Source organism: Vicugna pacos, chromosome 2, assembly GCF_048564905.1.
Source record: "Vicugna pacos chromosome 2, VicPac4, whole genome shotgun sequence".
Lineage (NCBI taxonomy): Eukaryota > Metazoa > Chordata > Mammalia > Artiodactyla > Camelidae > Vicugna > Vicugna pacos.
In genome coordinates this window covers 18,950,524-18,975,643 of record NC_132988.1, presented here as the reverse complement: position 1 = coordinate 18,975,643, position 25,120 = coordinate 18,950,524, and the positions used below count along the sequence as shown (strand labels likewise).

The window sequence follows — 25,120 nt, the reverse complement described above, 5'->3', positions numbered from 1 at the left end:
ACTATTTTTTCTTATTAATCACGTTAAGTCGTTCTTTAAAAGCAATAAAAAATGCATGTGTGGTGATTATAACAGGATTCTTTTTCAAGGGAAAATAAAGTCTGGCTCAATATGCTTTGGATTCAGGCTCCCAAAAATAAACCCACAATTCTCCAATCTCTCTACCAAAAAGGAAAAAAAACCCATCTGTTTTAAAGGATATGGAATCCTGACATTTGGGTTAATTTATACTCATAATTATCCAAATATATTTCAAGAACTAGTTGATATTTGAGAGTATATTTTTCAGATATTTTAAATAGAAAAACCATATTTTATTTAAAGCAAACAAACCAAAACAGCAAAAGATGGAGTCTTGTGGAACCTATGGTCTTATGAAATACAAATAGATTTTAAAGTCAGAAACCTTTCTCTTCTATCCAACATTTATTCTAAATTTATACATGTAAAAATATCTGAAACGTCTATAAATGCCCAGGTGTTTACAACTATTAATAAATGAAAATGTTTGCAGAATTTCATGCCCTTGGGTAAGACATAAAATTTAGATGTATTTCTAATAAAGAACTGAAGAATTTCTTTACAAGTAAACCACCCATTTTGAAAATAATAATACATGGAATTCATGGACTTTTGAATAAGCCAGAATTTGTGGTCTCAAGCCACACCACACAAACAATTTTTTAACTATATCACATTCCATCAAATCAGATATATTGTTGCTTTAGATGTAATGATTTCTTTGGTCCTAAAATTTAAATGCTAAGTTTTTGTTTTAATCTGTCAGAATATTCTTTCACAAATATCTGTCCCTTTCCAGACCAAATAATCATAAGACTACTGCACGTTCACATTTTATACCACACGATAAAGGTTTCAGGAATGTAACATTTTCTCCAGGACAATTATTTATAAGATAAATAATGTTAAATGCTTATTTGAAAAACTTTAAATCATCAGATATTGTGATTTTATCTAACTAGACTCATATTGTACTTATTTCTCACATTTTCCAAGTAATATTTGCAGACTGTCAAACTGCCAAAATTGTACATAGCTTAGTATCTTTGAAGATTAATTCTGCATCTTAATTGAGGTAGCCTATTTTGAACAAATGTCTTCGTATTTTTACATTACTCTTGAATTAAGCACATTCAGAAATAGAGCATATTTTCATTCACTCATTGGTAAACATTCATTTGCATATGTTACTTTGGTGGCTTAGTTGCCAAACATTTAGCTAAATGATAAATAGGTACTCACTGAGGAATTAAACTTTCTTACAGGGTGGTCCTGATATGAAGCAAAGCCAGAAAATTAATGCTTAGTTTCCAAAACACCTAATGAACACAAAAGTAATTAATCCTATAGCTGTGCGGGCTTTCAATTCTCTGAATTTATAATGTCTTCCATATTTTATTAACTGTTTACATAGTTAAGGTCTTATACTTTCTCACATCATTTATGGAGGGTTGAGATACAAATGAGTTAATTTACTTAATGAAATCGTTAATTGCTGAACCATCTCCGTTGTGATCGTTCTGTTTATGAGGTAATTTCATGATGTAGACTGTTTTCCATTATTTTATAATTAAGGATCATTTCTGCACACCCTCTGGTCCCATTAGCTCACCCTTCCAACTCCATCGATGGAAAATGTATTAGCAAATTACAACACTGCAGTTGATTCAGGTATTATAAGAAACTGACATATCCTAAAGAAAAAAACCTAGCATGGACTATAAAAATAACAGTTTAAGTCACTACCATAAAATAAGGCTATTTTTTTAAATAAATTTGAATTGACAAGACTCAATTTCATGAGACACAACTCCCAGCCATCATGAGACATCTCCATGAGTGACTCCTGCTGCAGACACCCAAGGGATCTCCATCCCAGTTCAGTCCCTCTCACTGACACCAACTCCAATCATTGTGCAGAGAGCAAACAGATGTCAGGGATGTTCAACGGTGCATCAACAGAGTCTTGGAGACTCAAGGACACACATGAGATGCAGAGCTGGCTGCACAAAAGAGGCTGGTGATAGCGGCAGGCCATAACCCCAGCAAATGTGGCTGGCACAGTGACTGATGCAGATAGAAGCCCTCTGATTCAGACATGATTCCGTCATTTCATTTATGACTCAGACACGATTAAGGACCAATTGCAGATATTTAGTAAAGGCCAAATGTCCATAAGGAAACTCATGTAAATGCCACGTGCTAATTGACACTGCTGCATTTAGGGAATAAAATTTTACTCAGTTGAACTGCATAAGTAAATATAAAGTGTAAAGTAGAAGCAATAAGGTATAATTAAGACACAGTCTTTAAAAGTTGTTTTATAATTAATTATATCTAGCAAAATAATTATAACGAATTATAAACAAATTAAATATAAATAGAATAGAATTCAAATTAGTTCTTAAATTACAGCTTGACTTCATATAAGTTAATGAATTAAACAATAGTTATTTACATCTGCCTAATAACTTTAAGAGAAAACTCCATGGGAAGGCAGCTTGAAATGGCAACACAACCTGGGCAAACAATATACTTTTGGGGAGCAAATTTATAATCAATATATTTTAAAATATAGCTTTGCTCACCACACACCATCCCCCCCACCAAAAAAAAAATAGGTCAAAAAAGTTAACTGTGAGGTGATGAATGTGTTAATTAACTTGATTGTTGTTATCATTTCAGTGTACACATATACCAAACTACCACATTGTACTCCTTACTACATATAGAACTTTTGTTAATTTTACCTCAATAAAGCTGGAAAAAAATATAACTTTGCTTTCTTCCAAAAATCTTTGCCCCCTTGTCCTGTATCTCTTCCTTGGATTTCCTGCCTTAGAGTCAACACTCTTGGGCATGACCTTGAAATGCTACACTGTCATTGCTGACGTGGTCAAAGACCTGGAGTTTTTTTCTTTTCTTTATTTATAAATATTTTCCCCAGTTTTATTGAGATAAAATTGACATACAGCACCATATAAGTTTAAGGTACACGCCATAATGATTTGATTTACATATATAGTGAAATGTTAAGATGCTCTCATTCTTAAGGGCTTAGATGTTATTACTACAAAAATAATTTCTGCCATCTGCCTGTGTATCAGCAGGGTATTAGCTCATCCTTCATTTCCCAGAAGTGTTAAACCAGCATTTTGTAACTTTTCTACCTTGAGAAGAATCCTATTTTAGAAAGTTTCAAGCATTTATCAATCTAAAGCAAATAACGGCCAGGTAAGCAGGGACCAGATGATAAAGGCGCTTGTGTATCTCTGCTGCAGAATTTGGATTATACTAAATTCACTAAGAGTCCACCGAAGAATTTTATGCAGGGAAATCGTATGAAATGATTTGTGGTGTACAAAAATCCATTCAGTGGCAGTGCGCATACTGTGGTCGAGTTGGGGGAAAAATTACAGGCATGGCAACCTGAAGAAATTGTTGCAGTAAAACTGGTAAGAAATACAGGCCCCTAATAAATATCAGCCTTAGGCAGTGATCATCAACCACTTCGTGAGAAGGGGGCAGGGGGTGGGAAGGGATAGACTTGGATTTCAAAATGTAGAATAGATAAACAAGATTATACTGTATAGCACAGGGTAATATATACAAGATCCTGGGGTAGCTCACAGCGAAAAAATGTGACAATGAATATTTGTACGTTCATGTATAACTGAAAAATTGTGCTCTACACTGGAATTTGATACAACATTGTAAAATGACTGTAACTCAATAAAAAAAAGTTAAAATAAAACCACTCGGTGAGAGGTTACAGGTTTTTTTTTAATGGATGGATCAGTACAATAACACACTAAGCCACTGAAAATCTTACCATTACAAAAATTGAAACAATTGTACATTGTATGTCCGCTGATATAATGAAATGGAATCCACCTACGGATCATTCTTACAGAAATTCTAATGAAACTTCTAGATTTAAATATGAGTTTACAGAAAATAACAGAAACAGAGAAATATCTCTCATGACACCAGGAGGGTGCAGTCAGAAAAATTCACAATGAGGGAGATTCTACAGGACCAACGACCTGACATCTTCAACAAATAAAAGAGAAGGGAAAACAAAAAGGGAGGAGGAACCCCTATACCAAAGGAGACTCAGTTAAATCAGATCAACCAAATACACTGTGTGGTTCCTGCTTCTTTTCAGATTTGAATCAATCTACTGTAAAAACAACAACAACAATAACAAAAATATGAGACAACCAAGGAAACATACACACTTACTGGATATATGAATATATTTTAAAGGAATTGTTATTTTATGACGATAAAGATTTTGTGCCTATGTATTTGAATATCTTTTTCTTCTAGAAATACACACTGAAGTTTTTTACTGATGAAATGATATAACATCTGGCACGTGTTTTAAAATAATGGAGTGGCAAAATAAGGAGGGGTGGACATGATATAAACAAAATTAGCCAAATGTTGATAATTGTTTTCACTGAGTGCAGGCACATTTTACTATGTTTAAGTTTTTCTGTAATAAAAATTAAAAGTAATAGAAATAAAAGAAGCAGTAGTTGAGAGAATGGGAAGAAGTGAATACATGTGAGCAATACTTAGGAGACAGCACAGGCAAGACATTATGGCCAATTATATCTGAAAGGGGAGTAGGGGTGGCTTCTAAACTTCTGTCTTGGTGGTTAGAGGTCCAGAAGCTCTGTTCATCAAGACAGGAGGTACAGGTGGTGGAGGAGCAGATCTGGGAGTGAAGGTGGCAAGTTGGGTTTAGGGTGTGCTGAGTTTGAAACAGCCAGTGGATCTACATCTACCAAATGTCCTATAGGTATTAATTAAGCCAAGAAGAAGGTCAAGGATCCGAATCTGGGGTATAAAAATACGTAACGAGATGTAGAGAGGAAGTGAAGCCCGAGGAGCAACATCCAGATAAGTAAGAGAAAAATCAGTTGAGACTGGAGTTACTGAAACCAGGAAAGACACAGTTTCAGAGAAGGGAATTGGTCAACAGTGTGAATTAAAGAACTAAATGTAACTTACAGAAATAATAAAACTTAGTTTTAGTAACTAAATAGCAGTGGGTGCCAGGTCAAGAATACGAACTGAACCGTATGCTTGTATATACATTTCCTCTCATTCCTGGGATCCTATTAAAAGAAGAATATATCAGTTTAAAGGGGAGGGGAAAACACAGAGCAGTGAAGAACAGGAAGGAGCTTATCGATGGATGAACTATTTCAACACAGTTCTAGAAGGCAGGAAGCTAGTGGAGGAGTGGAGTTCAAGAAGGTAGATGAGAAAAAGACACAGCCCAGAATAAACATGGAGTGTGGGGCCTGCAGCCAAGGAGGGAGCCCTTCGGCCTCTCAGAGGGGGATGGGGTTACAGCGTCAGGACGCCAGGTGTGATGGGCAGCAGCGAACCTCAGAGGGCTGGAAACAGAAGCATGTGGTCAAAGCCTGCTGCTAATTCCCCATCCTTGTATTCAGAACACACAGCAGCCAGGTGTTACCCTCTAGGCAAAAAAAAAAAAAAAAAGTAGAAGAAGGGTTTTTTGTGTGTTTTCTAAATAAATCGAACACACTGTCTAGCATAAACAGAAGTAACTGTTGCTGTTGGAGCACAAGGAGAAGTACATTCGGAGAGTCGGGGTTCCCCCAGAGCGGTGGCAGAGGAAGGAAGAAAGCCAGCGTCCGGCTCGAGAAGCAGAAAGCGGTGGACAGAGCTGAGAGGGCTTGATACAAGAAGGGAAATGCAAATGTACTGAATAAGGGTCACTTCTTGTCACAAAGGGCAAAATGGAAAAACACCCGAAATAAACTCCTGCCAACTACCTGGTCAGGGTATAGACTAAGCCATAGGTCTAAGGAGGCAGAACATGACCACGAGCTGACAAGACGCAACTGAAGTGAAATGAGCTTGTTGACTGTTACAGCCTAAAATTTTAAAGAAATTGAATTGGTTATCAAAAATGTCACCAAAAAAAAAAAAAAAAAGAAAGAAAAAGAAAAGAATTCTGCTTCTAGCCAAAATGGAGTAAGAGGGACTGGGTTTACCATCCTTCCTGAAACAACTAGACAGTTCCTCTTCTATTATTATGACCTTGAGGGCTAAAAACCTGGACAAGGTTTTCAGGCACTATGTATCAACCAAGTAGGCAGAGGCCACTGGTCCCTGAGAGAGGGAAAACAAACAAGGTGAGCCCCATGACTGTCCCAGCTTACTGCCCAGACAGAGTTTCCAGGCTGCGGTGCAGGGACGGGGAATCCAAACAAAACCAGGCACTAACCCTGCACTGAGGAGAGACACGTGGAGTCTAGACAGGCCAAGAGCTGGAGTTCAAAAAGCAGAGGACTGGAGAGAAGACAGCTGTACAGAGAAGGAGCTACAGAGATCCACAGGGGATACCCACTCCAGTTTTCATATTTAGTAGCATGTGCCTGTGGAGAAATTACCTGAAGGGAAAGAACCGCTTGAAAAGAGCAGATATTCAGAGCTGAGGCAGGTCCAAGAATAGTTCATGTTCCACAGAGCCAGAGGAAAAAACATCATAATTCAAGGAAAATCAGGTAGAGCATTTACAATGATATTACCCCAGTAGTGGAAGAAATTAGCCTTAGATTAAAGGTGGTTCTGGTTTTACCTAACAAGCGTTAAGAGCAGGCTTGGAAAGATTAAACTGTCACCAAGCCATTTAACCAAACTTCAGAGCAAAGCTCAAGAATACTTATGAGAATGTAATATTAAGCATCTAACAAGGTAAAAATCAGGTTTGGAATTTAACAAAAAATTATCAAGCTGACAAAGAAGTAGGATGATATAAGCCATGATAAGGAGAAAAAACCGTGAATAAACACAGTCCCAGAATTAGCACAGATGACAGAAATGCTGGACAAGAACATTGAGACAGTTATTGTAATGAAATTTCATATGTTCAAGTATGTAGAGAAAAGACTGAGCAGGTAAAGTACAGACCTGATTTTTAAAAGAATCAAACTTTTCAAGATGAAAAATGCAATACTTGAAACAGAAAATACCTGAGCTAAAATGATAGCAGATTAGACATTGCAGAATTAAAGATTAGTGAACGTGACAATATAGAAATGAAAATGAAATACAGACAGAATAAAAATTTAAAGTTGTGGGACATTTTCAAGTTGCCTAACAGATGTATATAATTAGACTCCCCAAAGGAGAGGGAGAGAGGATATATTAAAGACATCAGGGCTCCAAATTTTCCACATTTGACGAAATCTATAAACCCACACATCCAGAAATCTCAACACACCCCAAGCACAGGAAACATAAAACTATAGAAAGGCGTAACAGAATTAAAAAGCTTACACCCACTGATAAAGGGAAAATGTAACAAGCAACCAGAGAAAAATGTGCATACATACAAAGAACAAAATAAAAGTGAGAGCAAGTTCTCCTTGGAAAAATAGAGTTGATAGCAGAGCAACATCTGTAAAGTATTGGGGGAAGAAACGGTAACAACAACCCTGTAAACCTAAAATTCTATACCCAGCAAAACTGTCTTTCAAAAACAAAGGTAAAATAAAGACTCTGTCTGACTCAGTCACACTCACACTATTACTACAAGGCTACCAAGAACTGTTAACACATGTGCTTCAGAGGAAAATCATACCAATAAAAATCTAGATCTACACTAAGGAATGGGGAGCACCAAAATGTTAATTATGTGGTAGATATAAGAGATGTTTATTCTTATTTAAAATCTAAAAAATAAGTACCTGTCTAAAGAAAAAAGTAACAATACATACTGAGGTTTTAACATATGGGGAGCATATGTACAAAGGCTGGGAGGGGAAAATAAAAGTATACTGTTAAGGTTTTTATACTATATATGAAGTGCTATATTAACTGAAGGCACACTATAAGTTAAAAATAATTCAAACTCTAAAGTAAGCATTAATAAAAAATTATAGCTAATAAGCCAATAACAGAGAAATTGGAATAAATTAAAATAATCCAAAAGAAGAGCTAAAGAATTAAAAGATAACCAAAAAAAATAGATGGGACACATAAAAAGCAAATAGTACAGAGTTGGATTTTAAACCCAGCTGGATTGGTAATTACATCAAATGTAAAGGGGCTAAACAGCTCAATTAAAAGTCATAGGTCACATTGACAGAAATAAACAAAATACAATTATATGCTGTCTACAATAAGTGCACTTTAAATATGAAGACGGAAATAAATCAAAAGTAAAAGGATGAGAGGAAATCTGTTTACACTAATCAAGTGAAAGAAAGAGTGGTTATATTAATAACAAGTAGATTTTGGAGCAAAGATTATCAAGGATAAAGAAAGACATTTCAGAATGACAAAAGGAGGTAATTCATGAGGACGACATAACAGTCCTAAATGCTTATGCACTCAATTATCAGAGCTTCAAAACATATTTTAAAAGACTGACAGCACTACAAGAAACAGGAAAATCCATAATACATTCAGAGCTGTCAATATTTATTCCTCTCTCAATAGCTGATAGAACAAGTGGCAGAAAATAGATAAAGAGAGAAGACCAAACAACACTATCTAACAAATCAACCTACTTGACATTAACAGAACGTCTCACCCAACAGCAGCAAAGTGTACAATCTTCACCATTGTGGACAGAATGTTTACCAATATAGACCATTTTCCTATCCATAAAAGTTCCCCAAATTTTTAAAAGAATCAATTCGTACAGATTAAGCTCTCTGACTACAATGGAATTGAATTAGAATCGACAACAGAAAGGCTTCAACAACAACAAAATCCCCAAGTCCTGAGACACTACTGGTCAAGAAGAACTCAAAGGGGAAACAGCATTTTGAACTGAATGAAGCTGAGAGCACAACACTGCAAATTTTGTGGGATGTGGCTAAACGCCGTACCACGAGGAAAATGCATATTGCTAAATGCCTACGTTAGAAAAACAGAGAGGTCCCAAATTAATGACCTCAGGTTCCATCTTAAGAAAGTAACTAAATCAGAGCAAATTAAACCCGAAGTAAACAGAAGAGAGTTAACAATAAAAATCAGAGGGGAAATAAACTAAAAAAAAAAAAAAACCCAAAAAACAGAAAAATAGAAAAAAAATTAATGAAACCAAGAACTGGTTCTTTGATGAAACCCAAAAAATTGATAAACCTCCAGCCACACTGATCATAAAATAAGACAGAAGACACAAACTGTCAATATTAGGAATGAGCAAGGTGACATTTCTATAGAGTCTATAGAATAAAAGGATTAACACATCAATATTATGAACAACTTTACGTCAACAGGTGAAATGGACAAATTCCTTGAAAAATACAGGCTATCAGAGTTCACAGCTGCCTCTTCTCCAGAGCACTGTTCTTGGCAGAACAGGACCTGTCTCCCTGAGGGCAACCTGCAAACAGTAACCCACTGATACGTAGGTGAAAAAAAATCAGTCCCCTCCACCTCCCTCTGCGCCAGGATGGGACCAACTCGGTGGTGCACTTCGTGCTCAAGAGATCCCTTGGGAGATCAGACTGAAGCCAGTCTCCAGCTTACATCCTTAGCCTCATCCTTACTCAGCTTTGCTCTCCTGCCCTATCCTGCTTCCAGCACTCTCCTTTTCCTTCAGTAAAGCACCTGCCCAGGGATCCCTGTCTTGAGCTCTGCTTACTGGCCATCCGACCTAAGACAGCGCAGAAGAGGGAGGCTGGAAGGCAAAGTGATGAAAAAGGTCCTACTCCTTCCTCCTTCCTCACCGTTCCTGTCTGCATCACCCCAGCAGTGCCCCCTTATCTCGTATTATGGATTAAACTCTGTCCCTCTCAAAAGATGTTGAAGTCCTAACCCCCAGTACCTGTGAATGTGGCCTTAACTGAGAATTAGGTGCTGGCAAACGAGTGAGCTAAGATGACATAGACATTAATCCAACATGACTGGTGTCCTCATAAAAAGGGGAAATACAGACACAGAGACAGACATGCATGGAGGGAAGATGATGTGAAGCGACAGGGAGGACACCAGCTACAAACCAAGGAAAGGAACGCCTGAGGCTCCCAGGACTGAGAGCCCAGAACGGATTCTCCCTAAGGAACCAACACTGCCCACTCTTGGATTTCCAACTTCCAGCCGCCAGATCTATGAGAGAATGCTCTTTGGTTGCTTTCAGTCACCTAGTTCCTGGTACTTTGCCATGGCAGCCCTAGGAAATTAACCCATCCTGTCAGTGGCAGTCAGTTCGTGTCCAGTTTTCTCCCAGCACACCCACAGTCAACTCCATGTCACCATCACGGGGGCATCTGCAACAGCTGGGCAACAATCCCGAGGGCTCCTGAGTCAGCTTCTAGGCTTTGGTAACCCCAACTTCCCGTGTTCCTCGATCCCCAGGGATGGGAGCTGCCTACTGCAGTCACTTTTACTTCAATGATCTTTTCGAACTGTTTTCAGTTTCTCAACACCCATTTAACTAAGTCCTTACGTTTAATTTGCTCTGTGGGAACAGGAAATAGCTGTTATGTTTAATAATACAGTAATAAATAGCACTTCTTTATTTTTGACAAGACCCCTGAGTCTTAACCATTTCATTCAGAGGAAAAAACCAAGGTCCATAACATAGTTTTTAAATCCTATGCAATCCAGGCCCCTGGCTACTTCTCTGCCCTCACTTCTTGTCATTTCCTCTGTCACCCACTCTACTCCAGCTGCACTGGTCTCTTTGCTAATCCTGAAACATACCAAGCATGCTTGCTTTATGGCCTTTGACTTGCTGTTCCCTGTGCTTACAGACATACGCGGGCATGTAGCTCACTGCTTCAACTCTCTGCCCACATATCTACGCCCCAGTCTCTGGAGACAGTTTCCTGACAATGTACAATCACCCCTGGGATCCACAAGGAATTGATTCCAGGACCCCCGGACGCCACAATCCACAGGTGCTCAAGTCCCTTATACAAAATGGCATAGTATTTGCATATAACCCATGCACATCCTCCAGGACACTTCAAATCATCCCTAGATTATTTAAAATACTCAATAGAATGTAAGTGCTATATAAATAGTTGTGAATACAATGTAAATGCTATGTAAATAGTTGCCAGCACATGGCAAATTTCAGTTTTGCTTTTTGTAACTGAATGGAATTAAAAAAAAATTTTCGTTGGCAGCTGGTTGAATCCCCAGACGTGGAACTTGCAGATATGAAGGGATATAAAATGACTATTTCTCTCCAGCACCGCACTCGTTCCCCGCGCCCCTTCTCTCTGTAGCACTCACCCTCTGGCACATTCTGTGGCTACTTGTTGTCTGTCTGCCCCAGTGGAAAGAAGTTTCATGCTCCGTGAAAGAAGTTTCATTCACTGCTGTGTCCCCAGTACCCAGAGCGGGATCTGGCACACAGCAGGTATCAACTTTTAAACGAAAGACTGAATAACTCTAGAAAAAACCCCTACCAGCAACCCTACCACTGTCATCAGCGTACTTGAACGATAACCAGTGTTTAGTTTTTAAAGGCTGTGTATTTAGTCTCTGGCTTTCTTGGCTGCCCTTCCTGGGGGTAATCATCCTCTTTAGTAACAAGGTCTCCTGAAATTCCTTGGTGAAGGTGCACTTTAAGTTGTGTTTTCCCTTCTGTTTAACAATTAAAATTTTTTATAATGCAAGTATTCCCTCCATGTAAACCTTTAAAAAGCATTAAGTGAAATGAGGTTAGACAGTCAGCCGCATTCATCGAGAGGCTGGCACCGTATGATGAGGCTGATCGGGACTGTGCTGGGGTGACCAGGAGGAAGGAAATGTAATTCCTGCCTGCACAGAGCTTCCAATCACATAGAATTCCCACGTATGGAAAAAACCTCAGACAGTTATGATCAATGCAAAAATGAAAACAAACCAAGAAAATATGTGCCGGTTAGATGAGAAGCCATGGCTGAAGGGCCATTCGAACTAAAATTCCTAAAAGCTGAGTGAAAAGCAGGATTTAAAGAAAGAAGCAAAGATCATCAAAGACAAAGTACTCGCAAAAGAAAATGACACGTACATGAACATAACTTCATTAGTTACCCAGTCTATAAACTACACTATGAATTTGGCCAGAGCCTCTCCTTTCTTAGTTACCTACTTTATTCTGTGCTTTCCCTTAAATGTATCGTATTCTACTTTGAACTCAAATGCTTCTGGACTTTATCTTTTTTAATTGAAAGATGGTTGATTTATAATGTTTCAGGTATACAGCAAAGTGGTTCAGTTATACATCGATACATTCTTTTCCAGATTCGTTTCCATTATAGGTTATTACAAGATAATAACTATAGTTCCCTGTGTTATATAGTGGGACCTTGTTGTTTATGTACTTCATATATAGTAGTGTGTATCTGTTAATCCCAAATTCCTAATTTATCCCTCCCCCAACCCCCTTCCCATTTGGTAACTGTAAGTTTGCTTTCTATGTCTGAGTCTATTTCTGTTTTGTAAATAAGTTCATTTGTACCATGTTTTTAGATTCCATAAGTGATACCATGTATTTGTCTTTCTCTACCTGACTTACTTTGCTTAGTATGATAATCTCTAGATCCATCCATGTTGCTGCAGATGGCATTATTTCCTTTCTTTTTCTGAACTTTAAATGGCAGAGAGGCAGCATTTCATAAACTCCTTCGAACTCACCCTCAGGTCCCAGCTGACATGTCATTTTCACAGGGAGGCTGTTTCCAGTCACCTAATCTGAAATAAATGTGCCTTGTTATTTTCCATCTTAGGATTTCTTTTCATAGCCTTTACTGTAATTTATAATCACAAGTTTATCTGTGACCTTATCATTTGTCTTCCTTACTAGATTAGTAACTACCTACAGGCTGGGTGTTTGTATTATTTTTCATTACTGTATACATTAGCACAGTGCCTGGCACTTAATATGTATTTGTTGAAATGGAATTAAATAGTACATACTCCTGTGAAGTCCAGAAATCCATATATAAAACTGATTCCCATACCCAAAGTAGTTTAAAATAAAACTTACCAAATTTAAGTCATGCTAACTTCTGATACATAGACATAACTGTGTATACATACATATGTAAACACACATATACATAATTCCTATCTATGATCATATTCTGAACTTTACCTATGAAATCAATTTCAATTTGGGTCAGTTATTTCATCTTTTGCAAGAAACCTCATTTGTTCATAAAAATCTTGAATCCATCGGAGGTAGAGAACATAATCCAGGTAGGACTGTGATATGGGAGTGGGATGGTCAGACTTGTCACTAGCCCAACCAGGGTGCATTGGTGCAAATTAGAAAAAGAAGCCACATCGTCTGGGCAGACACGGCCATGCACCAATCAACTGGGTTTGGTGAGTGGATCATGAGCAGGATTTCAGCTCCCATTTGCTGCCTCAGCCAGTGCCTTGCATGGGTACAACCTGCATGGAGGTGGAGTGCTAGGGGGACCAATCAGTGCAGTGATCTGGCCACTCCCATACAACTCCATCCCTTGCTTAAAAAAATAAAGCTGGGTTTAATTTGTCTGCATGAGTTTGGTCAGGTAGGGTCTCTTCTTCTCACCACTTCTGATGATTTAGCTGAAGAGGGCGATCTCTCTGATGGAAGAAGATCATTTTTCACATTCAAGTGCTGCAGATGGCTGTGTAAACTCCAAGAGGGCTTTCATGGCTTAATTTTAGGAAGTAGCCCAAAGTTGATTCATGATTCCTAAAAAACTATGCTGTCAATCTGGCTGTAGATGAGCTTTGCAATTCGCTCTGCAAAAAACGAATCAGAAGTTAGTTCACTAGTATAACACTGCTTAGTGACTATCTGGAAATTACATCAGTGGCACTGAAACTAAATGCAGCCAATTCATCAGTGACCCAGTTGACTATCACAACTAACGCAGAAAGAACAAGTTTGTATCATTTCAGTAATCTTTTATAAACTCTCTACATCTACTTAGGCTCACAGGTCATAACATCTGCATATTTTTTTAAAACCAAAATTAACTTACTTTTAAGTGTTCTTAGTCTTTAAGTACAAACCATGAGGAAGGCCTGTTCCTGTTCCAAAACTACAAAGATGAACTCATCACTTGGAGAGGGAGCATAAACCATTGAAATATAATTTTTAAAGGATTTTTATTTTGGAAAAACAACCTAAAACTGGTATTTAGGAATATAGCCTTGGACAGTGGAAAGCTAGATTGGGTCTCTGGTTTTTAAACCACCTAATTAGATGAGATTGTGCAAGTGATTTAATCTTGATGGGATTCCCTTCCAGATTTGTTTATTAAAGGAGAGTTTAAAGTCTTAAAGTCTTTATAGCTCTATGATTTATTTTACATTAAAAGTCTTCAAAGCAGGAAGAATGTCAGATAAAGCAGTCTGTGGGATCAGAAGTGGCATTTGCAATCACAAGCATACAGAAGTCTTGTGTATACAAGAGGCCCTGGAAGAAACGTTAAGTACGTCATCGGGACCCTACACTGAGCTCAGGACTGGACGAAACATCCCAGCAGATTCTTTTCAGTTATTCCAATCTGTCACCTCTTTTGGGAAAAAAACCTAGCTCCACTAGTAAATCCGGGCCCAGGAAGTGAAAGCCAGTCGACTACTTTAAAAATAATTAGTTTAATCAGCTATCCACCTCCACCGTCACCAGCTTTCACATTAGCTTGGAGAAATCTGTGTCCAGAGAAGTGGAGCAAATCCAAATATGGTGAACGTTCTTCCGCTGCCAAAATGAGAAAACTGCCTTATCTTGTCCTCAAAACCCATCTACCAGAAAGTCAGCTCCCCTGTTAAATATTCAAGTGGGCAGAAAGCACATTTGGTGATGCAACTCCGTGGAGACTCCTCCTGATACCAACTTGAGGGGATCCAGTCAACGTCAAGCCACCACACTTGATAACGCACTAATTTCTTTAGAAACTCTTTACGCAGACTTGGTCTAGCGGGCGGGGGGGGGGCGAGTTAATTTATTTAGATACACGGGATGCGAAGCACCTCCCGCTTCTTGACGCCCGCAAACCTACTACTAATCCTTCCTCCAGAGTTGACGCCTCTTAAGTCTCCTCAGGATTTTTTTGTTTGTTTGTTTCCATTTAAAACGAACCATATTCCCAGGCCAGCTCCCTCCCTGCTACTCCACCTGGGGCAGGGGAACCTGCTTCCCTGAGTTCCGGGGGAGGCGCCAGCCGGACCGGCTGAGTTCCAGGGCACAGGTAGGGCCCTCGAAAGGGGCGTTCGGGGCCACCTGGCCCAGGACCTGGGCGGGGGCAGTCCCTCCCGGGGACTGACTCGGCCCGGACACCCCGCCCCACGCACACGTGCCGCTTCAGGCGCGCGCAGACCTGAGGCACGGATGGGTACGTCTTCTCCGCAGTCTTCCAATCATCTCAGCATACTCAGCGGCTTGCAGCTTCTGGGCTGTCCCGCTCCGCCTCAAAAAACAGACCCCCCAGGAAGATTTTTACCGGCTAGAGCTTCACATTGGCAATCACCAGGGGACAAGGGGGTCCGTGTGGGCCACGGGAGGAAAAGCGGCCGGAAAGCTCCCTCCCGCCAACTCCAGCCCACTGGGTTCATCCTCCCTCCCGGGCGAGGGGCGGGCCGAAGCCGGGGTAGGGGAGGCCCTGGAAGGGTCCCCTCCCTTCTCACCTCCCGCAGTCCTCTCTTACTCACTTGCTCTCGGAGCCTCAGCTCGGCCGCCTAACGCCCGGGGTCGCGCGGAGGGGCCACTGGAGCAGAGAGGAGCCGGCGGGAGCCTCCGGGCCGCGCCCCACTCCCAGGCGGACCGACGGGCGACCAGGGCCATGACGCCCCCACCCGGGCGGCGCGGCGCGGCGAGGCGGGCGCGCCGAGTTCCGCGCCCTCGAGGCTGGCTCCGAGGGCTCCGCCGGACCCTCCCCCTCCGCCCGCCGCCGCGGCCCACGGCCCCTCCCCGCCGCACCCCGGAGGCCGCCGGGGCCGGGGGACGCGCTCGCGCCGGGGCCGCCCCTCCCCTCCCCCACGCCGGGCGGGGGCGCGCGAGAAGCGGTGACGTCAAGGGGCGCGCGGTGGCAGCACCTCCCCGCGCGCTAGTTAAAAAGAAGAAGAAAAGAGGGAACGAAACATGAGAGGCTGTGTGAGAAGCTGCAGCCGCCGGCAGAGGAGACCTCAGCATCATCTAGAGCCCAGCGCTGGCCCTGCCTCCGCCTGCCCCGCCGCCGCCGCCGTTTCTGTTCCTGCTACTGTCTCACCTAAACAACTCCCGTTACACGGACAAGTGAACCTCTGTGGCCGTCTTCTCCTCCTCTTCTTCCTCCTCCTCTTCCAACTTCTCCTCCTCCTCCCACTTCCCAGCCGCAGCAGAAAGCCCCCCACCCAACTGACACTGGCACCACTGCAAACGGTGTCAACTGCACAACTTTATCTCGCTCCTCGGGCTCCCCTAAGGCATCGGGCCCGTCGCTTCGTCTTATTTTTCGCAAGGTTGCATCGCTCTGCATCTTTTCGCACCCGCCACCTCTCTCTGCCTCTCGAGTGTCCTGCCGCCCCGCAGCCTCCTCCTGGAGCTGCGCCCTAGTGCCCCTGCTGGGCAGTGGCGTTCCCCTCCGTCCTCCCGCGCCCAGCCCCTGCCGCGCGGGGCAGACGATGCTGAAGATGCTCTCCTTTAAGCTGCTGCTGCTGGCCGTGGCTCTGGGCTTCTTTGAGGGGGATGCTAAGTTTGGGGAAAGAAGCGAAGGGAGCGGAGCGAGGAGGAGAAGGTGCCTGAATGGGACCCCCCCGAAGCGCCTGAAGAGGAGAGATAGGCGGATGATGTCCCAGCTGGAGCTGCTGAGTGGGGGAGAGATGCTGTGCGGTGGCTTCTACCCTCGGCTGTCCTGCTGCCTGCGGAGTGACAGCCCGGGGCTGGGGCGCCTGGATAACAAGGTAGGCACGCACCCGCCTCACAGCTGCGAGACTGGCATACTGGCGGGTGGAGTTCCCAGTGGCTCCGGCAATACTGGTGGTTGGAAGAGGGGCGACACTTGTTTTGGCAGTTCTTTTTGATAACTTTTGTAAAGCGTTGGCGTGATGCGTTTGTGTGTTCCTCTGGGGTGCGCAGATACCTCTCCCGCCCCCAAGAGTCCGCGGTTGGGATGCTGTGCAAAACTGCCTGTCTCAGAAAAGAGAAGCTTCTGTGGTACCTGCATTCTGGGCTGGGTAAATATTTTAAAAGAATCGCGATTAACAGTGTGTTTTGGATCAAATCGGGCATTGGCTGCGGTGAAACTGCTAATTAAGGTGGCTGTGGTTTCCGGTTTATTTTTCTAGGGTAAAAAGATTTGTGCAGTTTTCTCCACGTGCTCGGTTAGGGAGAGGAGTGAATCTTAAAGGATGTTGAAGCATGGTTGGTTTATGATCCCCAGCCCCGTCAGAGGGGGGTGTCTTGCATTACAATAGTTAAACAGAGACAAGGAACTCGTGGTACTCCAGTTAAGAACCCAAAAGTGGGCGAAAGATTTTGCTGGGGGCGTATTTATCACATAAAACCGGGGCGATTCTCCGTCTGTTTGTCATGTTTTGTAACATTATACATTCTGTCTTTCAGTGGTAGTTGTCTAGGAAAATCTTCTCCAAAAAAACTTGTTTTAGGGGTAATGGCATTTACATTTTCCCCGGTGTTAATAAGTTTAAGCAAATATGAAAACAGTGTTGGTCGAATGTAAAGACGTGCTTATATTTGAGTTTGCAACATCTTTCTTGGCCTGGGATGCAGTAATGTGTGCTCTCTACTGTACTCCAAGGAATCACGTCATTAATAATCCCTGCGGGTGAAATAAACAATCAGGTGTCTTTGCTCCCCCTCCCTTTCCCCATTTTAGGTTTAATTAAGAATTCCTCTGTTACAACCCTGCAGTTGTCAAGGTCTGAGAGACTTTTGGAAAACTTGTGCTTCAGTCTTCCTGACCCAGGCATTAAAAAAAAATACCCAGGCTGAATCTAATTTTTATGCTCAGTTCACGGTAGATTTCACTCTATTCTCATGTAAACAGCTCCTACGAATCAACATATGTGTCTGGGTGGTATCTCTCACTTTGTTTTGTAACAAAAAGCCATATTGCATCATTTAATTTGCTCAAGTCATGCAAATAGGAAAAAATCAATAGGACAAAAAGGGGTCGACTTATCCTCCTCCCCACTAAACTGCTGCCCACACACAGAGTCCTGTTGCTTATGGCAAAAGAATAACAACAACACCATTGTGTTTGTTAGTTGGTTCACTAATGGGTGAAACTAGAGAACATCATTCTCTTTCAGTCCCCAGCTCTGTCCAAATGTTCATGCCTTTTGAGGGAGCATTTGTCCAACTCCTTCTATTCCCAGATGAGTGAGAACTGTCTTGCTGCAGGTTTTCAGCTGTAACTCTCTCTTTATTCTTACCATATGCAGCAGTAGTCTGAGATTCAGGGAACAGATATTCCAGCATTTTATTCAAAACATTGTCATGAAGCTCCTGTGTTGTAACTGAATTAACGTACAAAATCGCTCCATTCACATCAGCTCCAGGGTTCTTGCCAGGAGCCGGACAGAACCAGGGAGTTCAGAGAAAGGTTTAGAAATATTTGCCATTAAGCCTCCCTGAGTGCAATATGCACTGTGAATATTCCGATGATCCGCAGACCCCTGCCACACTGAGCTCTTCAGGCACATAAGGAATGAAAACTTTTTCTTAACTAAAGATAGTGGGGAGCTGGAGGGTGGGGTGGGGCACCAGGACTGAGGGGAATTCTGATCCTTAAGAGAAGTTACATAAAAAAATGCTTTTTAAAGAAATCATTCTTTAGGAAGCATTCTGCCACGTTAGCTATCCACATTCCTTTCCGTTTTACGTGCTTCCAATCTCCAACAAACCCCTACTCATTTGGAAAATGTGAATTAAATTTGGTACACTAGACCCTACTGGTTCCATCACATGTGGTTTATAAACCAACAATACTCAAATTGTTCAAATCAGAGATTTGAGATAGTTCTGCATATGCATTCTTGACCTATGTTAGTTCTCAAGTTTTAATAGTTTTTAGAACATGTTATTTTATAATAAACTTCAGTGCTTCCCTTTTTTCCCCTAAGCCTTCCTGGTTTATAATATATGTTAAGGTCTTATTTAGTAATGTACAGGAGAGATGATGGCTATTGAAAGGGCTTTTTTTGTTTATGAAAAAAAAAATTTTGCCCCCAGAAAGATTTATGCAAGTTTTCAAGAAACTACAGGAATAGCTTTTTCCTAAGGGAAGAAACTTCATAAACAAATAGATAGTAGAAAACTAGGTAAGAATATTGATTATGCTTAGCCGTGCAATTAAATCCAGTTTCCATCCTAACCCATTTTCTTTAATGTAATGAACCTTTGAATGTAATTGAATTCTTTAGCCATGGTATTATTCTTTTATATTTTAATTTCTTTGTATAATTGAATAGTTTTATGCACAATAATGAGATGGTTCACTACTGTTACAAATAAGTCTTGCCAAAAATTTAGGAAGTTGCACTGTCTCAGCAAGACTTTTGCAGCCCCTAAATACAAGATGCTAAAAGGATCTAATTCCCATTAGCCAAATTGAATCTGCAACCCACTGAAATACCCCCATTTCTAAAACTTAACTTGGAGCCACAGAGGCATAGAAGCTCTCTCTACCTTGGGTGGTTTCACAGCCAAAGCTGTCAAGGAATGGGTGAAAAGTAATTGTTTTCAAGTGTGCCCTTTTACAATCATTTGTTTGCTCTGGCTCTTTCCGGGACAAAGGCTATTGTTGAACACATCCAACTAAACAAATAACTCATCCTGGGGTCCCTTTAACAGCTGCCTTAGTACAATGATCTATTTACATATTAGCCTAAAATTGAAACTGAACTCTTTAATGACATAATCCAGCCCTATAGTCCAGGGACGCATGTGTTCCACCCAACAGCTGAACAACCTTGTAGGCATATGATTTTTAGAAATAACTTTTTGTGTACCAAGGGATCTTGAGGCGTCATCTTAATATACTGCCATGTATTTTCTCCTTTTGTCCCCTCTTCAAACCCATGTGGGTGCCTTTTTATCCTCTTTGTTTAGTGACTTGATAAAGAAAGAGAAATACAGAAGGTCTCTGTCACCCATTTTACTATTTGCTGATAAACTATAGTTGTAGGCCATGCTTCGCTGGGTATTCCAGGGTTTAATCTTACCTTTCTTCTATGGACCTTACTTTCATGTGGCTAAAGATTAAAGGATGACCTGCCAGATGTTATAAATTAGTCAGCAACATCCACAATCATTGCTACGCATGCTGTAGTAATGTTTCGAAGTTTTACATGATTTCCAAAGTATATTTAGTTTAAGCCACTCTAATTTGACAGTTTCATACATGGCTTTTAAAAATCGAAACAGGAAATTAGCTTAAATTTCTTTTTAAGATTGATGACATTGTCAGACATAACGTTAAGGACCTGTAGAGACACAGACACAGAGGCAGAAAAGAGGGAAAAACCCCCCACACACCAGTCCTCATCTGTCTAAGACAGCACAGCGTTGCAGCTTGGGCTCAGTCAGTTTAATTGACTTCAGTAAGACTATTGGTTCATTGAAACCAAAGCCAGAATGATGGCTCTATCTTCAAATAGGTATTTACACTGCAGACCTCACACGGAGCAAAATGTTACCATCCTGCTGGGCGGGAACAGCATGAAACTTTACAAAGAAAAATATTATACTTGATTTCAGATAATTTATTGAATCCTCTTTCTGAAACTTTTGATGAGAGATCTTGTGGCCAGGGCACATTCCCAAAATTGTAGAAGACAAAATTCTTTAGGCACTAAAATCAAGCTCTTCCTGGATAGCAGCTGGGAGAGGATCATTTATTTTGTCGCAGCTGTAAAAGATGGAAGCAGGCATATTCTCCATAAAACCAAAGGTAATTACATTCCAGTTTTTCAGCCAGCGGAAGAGGTGGCTTCAGAATCCTGGAGTTGTTTTGTTCTCAGTGGACTGCCGCATGATAAACAAACAGAACACAGTTGAACGGTATTCATATCAAATAGAATCTGGTGAAGTCTGCCAGAGTGTGGACAATAAAAGATATTTAAAACATTCTTGGAATGCAAATTCTAAGTGTCTGGTGTATGTTTCCTTTTAGAAAACTTTAACCATTTATGCAATTTTTATTCAAATAAATTGATAAACATCAAAATGCAGACATAATTGTGATTAATAATAACTTTTCTGAATATCATAGTTACAACTCATCATATATTTTATATATACACACACATACACACACACATATTTTTTTCCAAAATAGGGTAATTCCTATTGGACTTTTAAGTACTGTATGCCCAAATTTCAGTGTGCCTTGACTTCAGTGAATTTTTTTAGTTGTTTTACTCTTTCAGATCCAAATTTTGTGATCCCCGCAGAATATCTTTATCCTCAAAACTGGAAGCCATATGATTTACTCAGTCTACTCAAATTAAAACCTCAACTTGCGAATGAAATATCTGCTTTAAGCAATGATCTAGAGTTTAAAAATGTTCATTTCAGCTTGTAGTTCTAAAGAAATAATTAAGTATAAACATAGTTATATAAATTGAGGAAAACATATAAAATTTAATCTCATCATGGTGTTTTTTAATATGAAAACTCAGTGCTTGATTTAGACAACACTACATTTCATGTCTCAAATATTGTACTATTATTGTCTTCTCTGTTTATTAGAGGAGGTCCTGAAGTCAGTTTTTTGAAGTTAGTACTAGACATTGAGACCTGATTTATCTATAAATGAGTAATCTCAATGGATCAGTAACTCCCAAATTGATCTTATTGATATGAAAGACATACTACTGTATAAACAAGGATAAAAATGTGCCCTTTTTTCATTAAAACTCACTGAATGCAATACAAAAGCACTTTCATTAGACGCTTGTGTTTATTCATGCAGATAACATAACTGAGGAGCTAGTTAGAAAATTTTCCCTGGCTAAGTATAATGAATAATAAAAGTTGGTCTTAAACCTGTTTGACTCAGCTTCAGTTCTTATTTTTGTAGAACATGAAAAGGAGATTGTTCCCCCACTGTAGAAAACCTTCCCTATGCAATCTGTAGATTAAAAATTAATTAAAATTAGGACACTGTAATTCAAGTAACATCTTTGAGAATGGCTTTAAGAATTTCAGGAGTGAAATAGATTTTTACCCAAGGCACAGATAAACCGTGTCTTAAAAAGTTCTGCTTTGCATACAGTTGGATAAAGGTATTTGGAGTTTTAAAGTTCAATACCAGTGGGTACACGCTTTGAGGCAGAGTAAAGTGATAAAGGGTTAAAGGGTCTAAGTAGAATTATCATATAATTTTTCACACCTGAAAGACAGATAAAGAGACTGACTTACAGGAGTAGGAAGCAGGTTTGTACCCCTACCCTTTACTCTCCCATCCCAACCCACGAGACCGCGCGTATGTCCTTACAAAGCACTCTGTACTGTGACATGGTGATTCTTTGCAGACAACTGCATTAGCTAAATTGCACTTTTCTCCTTCCATGATGACCAAAAAACAACAACAACAACAAAAAAACTAACTAAGAAGCTTGTTTCTGATTTTTTGGCTTTTAGATATTTTCTGTTGCCAACAACACAGAATGCGGGAAGTTACTGGAGGAAATCAGATGTGCACTTTGCTCTCCATATTCTCAGAGCCTGTTCCACTCACCTGACAGAGAAGCCTTGGAAAGAGACCTGGCACTTCCCCTGCTCTGCAAAGACTATTGCAAAGAATTCTTTTATACTTGCCGAGGCCATATTCCAGGTAAAAAAAAAAAATGCATAAATTAAATTAACTACTGCAGAATATCCCTCCAAGATACCTGTTTCTAAATGCTGGCTTACAAGAGTGTAAAATTTATCTCGCCATTCAAAATACCTATTCTTGCCTCAAAATTACCCTTTTCAAACTTACAACTTTTTACTGCTGCCAAAAGGATTATTATCATTTGAGCCCACAAACAGTGCATTGTTTTGCTGAAATGGCTTACATTTCTTGTTAAACCAATAATATGGGTGGTAATCTTTACACACGCTGGGTTATCAGTACAAATTTCTTTCTGATTTCTTCTTTATCCATCAGTGTCAATATCAAGACAGCCTCCCCTTCTTCCCAGCTGAGACATAAGTACAGATTGTCCACTAACTTTTAAGCTATTTCCTAAAATAAAATATAATTCAAAATCCCCCCAAAAATAACATCTTACAAAGTATTTTCACATATAATGATTGATTTGCTCCTCAAGGTGGAATCTTCCATTTGACAGATGAAGAAAACTGAACCTCAGGAGAAGCTGAATGCCTTAAACAAAGTTGTACAATGAGAAAGTCATGGGCAAGATGAAGTTCTTAGGCTATGGTGTCCCAAATATGCCTGGTCACTATCATATTTTGGACCCTAATAAACATATAAGTTCTTGGTCATTGATTAATTCTACCATCAGAAGTTTATAAACCTCGGTGGTTGTTTCTTTCATTGGAAGAATGAACACAGAGATAGAAAAGAATTTAACAAAACAGATTCTGTTTAGTTAGACAGAGTCACACACAAACAAATTTACTGAAGCTAGCAGTTTATAAAACTCAATGGCACTGAAGTAAAAGGCAAGCTTTAAGAATGTAGGATGCACTTGAAGAATTTTTTTTAACTGCTATGCACATTTTACTTTTTTCTCTGACCCAGAAAAGTGTAGATTCCTGTATTTTTTTTTTTTAATAGAGCTTTCTTAATAGCCTAAGAAAACATTTTGACTAGGGTTGCTGGCTTCGTTTGGTGTACCATAACATGTATCTAAACCCATTCAATGTGAAAATATTATTATTGTCTTTATAAACTACAGCCTTGTTTCTAAGGCTTTCCTTAAACCAGCTGTTTCTTCCTCTTTATCACATTCCCCAAAGCAAAGTAGAATAGGTCACGGTTGCCTAGATGGCCTGCCGAGAAGCGATAACAGATTAGGTCCCAGAAAGATCTGCTGCAAATTTCCAGTCTGGAAGGTATGCCTTTACCACTATAAATTCGAAGTGATATTGACACTCAGCATCTTTATCTGCCTTTATCGACTTGAGATAAATATCACTAGGCTGGATCTGGGTACTCACCTATGGGAGTCTTCCTCTATTTGATGTTATTTTAGCTTCCAAAACCAACAACAAAAAAAGGCAATATCTACTGAAAAGCACAGCAAACAGCTCAGGAGCCAGAACCGCGAGCACCTCGCTCCCCAGATCAACAGATGTGGTGACGAATGACAAATTTATTTTTCTCCAGGGTTTGTATATATGTAAAACTGCTGAAGTTCATCAAGATGTCAAGTGCTTTTGGTGGCCACCCAGGCTGCCTTGAAAGATAACCAGATGAAATCTCCACTCCAGCAGTGGATGGAGCAGCGAGGGTGCTTTCCAGGGCCAGGCCAGCCGGCTGTAGCACGGAGCAGAGGGGCTTCCTTGGCATCCATCACTCGCTAATAATCGCTCTAAATACTTGTCCCCAATGTGAGCTGTAATAACACGCTCTTCGTGTTACTGACGTGGATCAGTTTGTTAGCCAGACCGGTCCTTGGCCCGTAGGTTACTGTTTCCTAAAATATGATGGATAAGAGGCGATCATCTTCCCCTCGGCCCAGCTCAGAAGTCTCTTTAGAATTCTAGAACACTCATTTTTCAGAAATTGCTCAAAAAGCACATTTGCTACAGTTTCACCTTCTTACGTCTATTTAGTGACATGGTTGGTTTTTCTCTAAAGTTCAAAATTGTGAAAAACAGCTACTTTGTGATTCATATATATATATATATATATATATACATATATATATATATATATCATTTTTACTATTCTCATTATTAGCCTCATCTTTCTGCAAATCAAAAACATGAAGAGGAAGGGAGCTAAAGGGTTGTAGTTTGCTAAGAGAAGGCAAATGCTGAAAGGGGTTGAAAGAAAGATAATTCCAGAAACATTTTCATTTCTTCCCCATTGCCCAATACATAAAGAATTAAGTACGTAAATGATCTATTTGTTTGCATCACCCTCATGGCTTTAAGAAAGTGTCACTCACGTTGGGATACACATATACCTGAAAGGTA

At 40.3% G+C, this 25,120-nt stretch overlaps 1 protein-coding gene and 1 long non-coding RNA gene across 2 annotated transcripts in view; one reads left to right on the top strand and one right to left on the bottom strand.

Annotated features, from left to right (window-relative positions):
- Nucleotides 1–12,432: 12,432 nt before the first annotated feature.
- On the bottom strand, nucleotides 12,433–15,902 carry LOC107034126 (uncharacterized). The gene is made up of 4 exons (XR_012078197.1): nucleotides 15,670–15,902; nucleotides 15,339–15,428; nucleotides 13,559–13,755; nucleotides 12,433–12,711 (listed from the first exon to the last, which is right to left on the bottom strand). It is a non-coding gene; the product is annotated as an uncharacterized lncRNA (long non-coding RNA).
- A 65-nt stretch (nucleotides 15,903–15,967) lies between these two features.
- The window catches only part of HHIP (hedgehog interacting protein), an 85,848-nt gene continuing 76,695 nt past the window's right edge, over nucleotides 15,968–25,120 (top strand). The window contains exons 1-2 of the mRNA XM_006209918.3: nucleotides 15,968–16,899; nucleotides 22,607–22,799. Coding sequence (XP_006209980.1) covers nucleotides 16,621–16,899; nucleotides 22,607–22,799 — 472 coding nt within the window. The 5' untranslated portion in view covers nucleotides 15,968–16,620. The remainder of the gene's footprint in view (nucleotides 16,900–22,606; nucleotides 22,800–25,120) is intronic.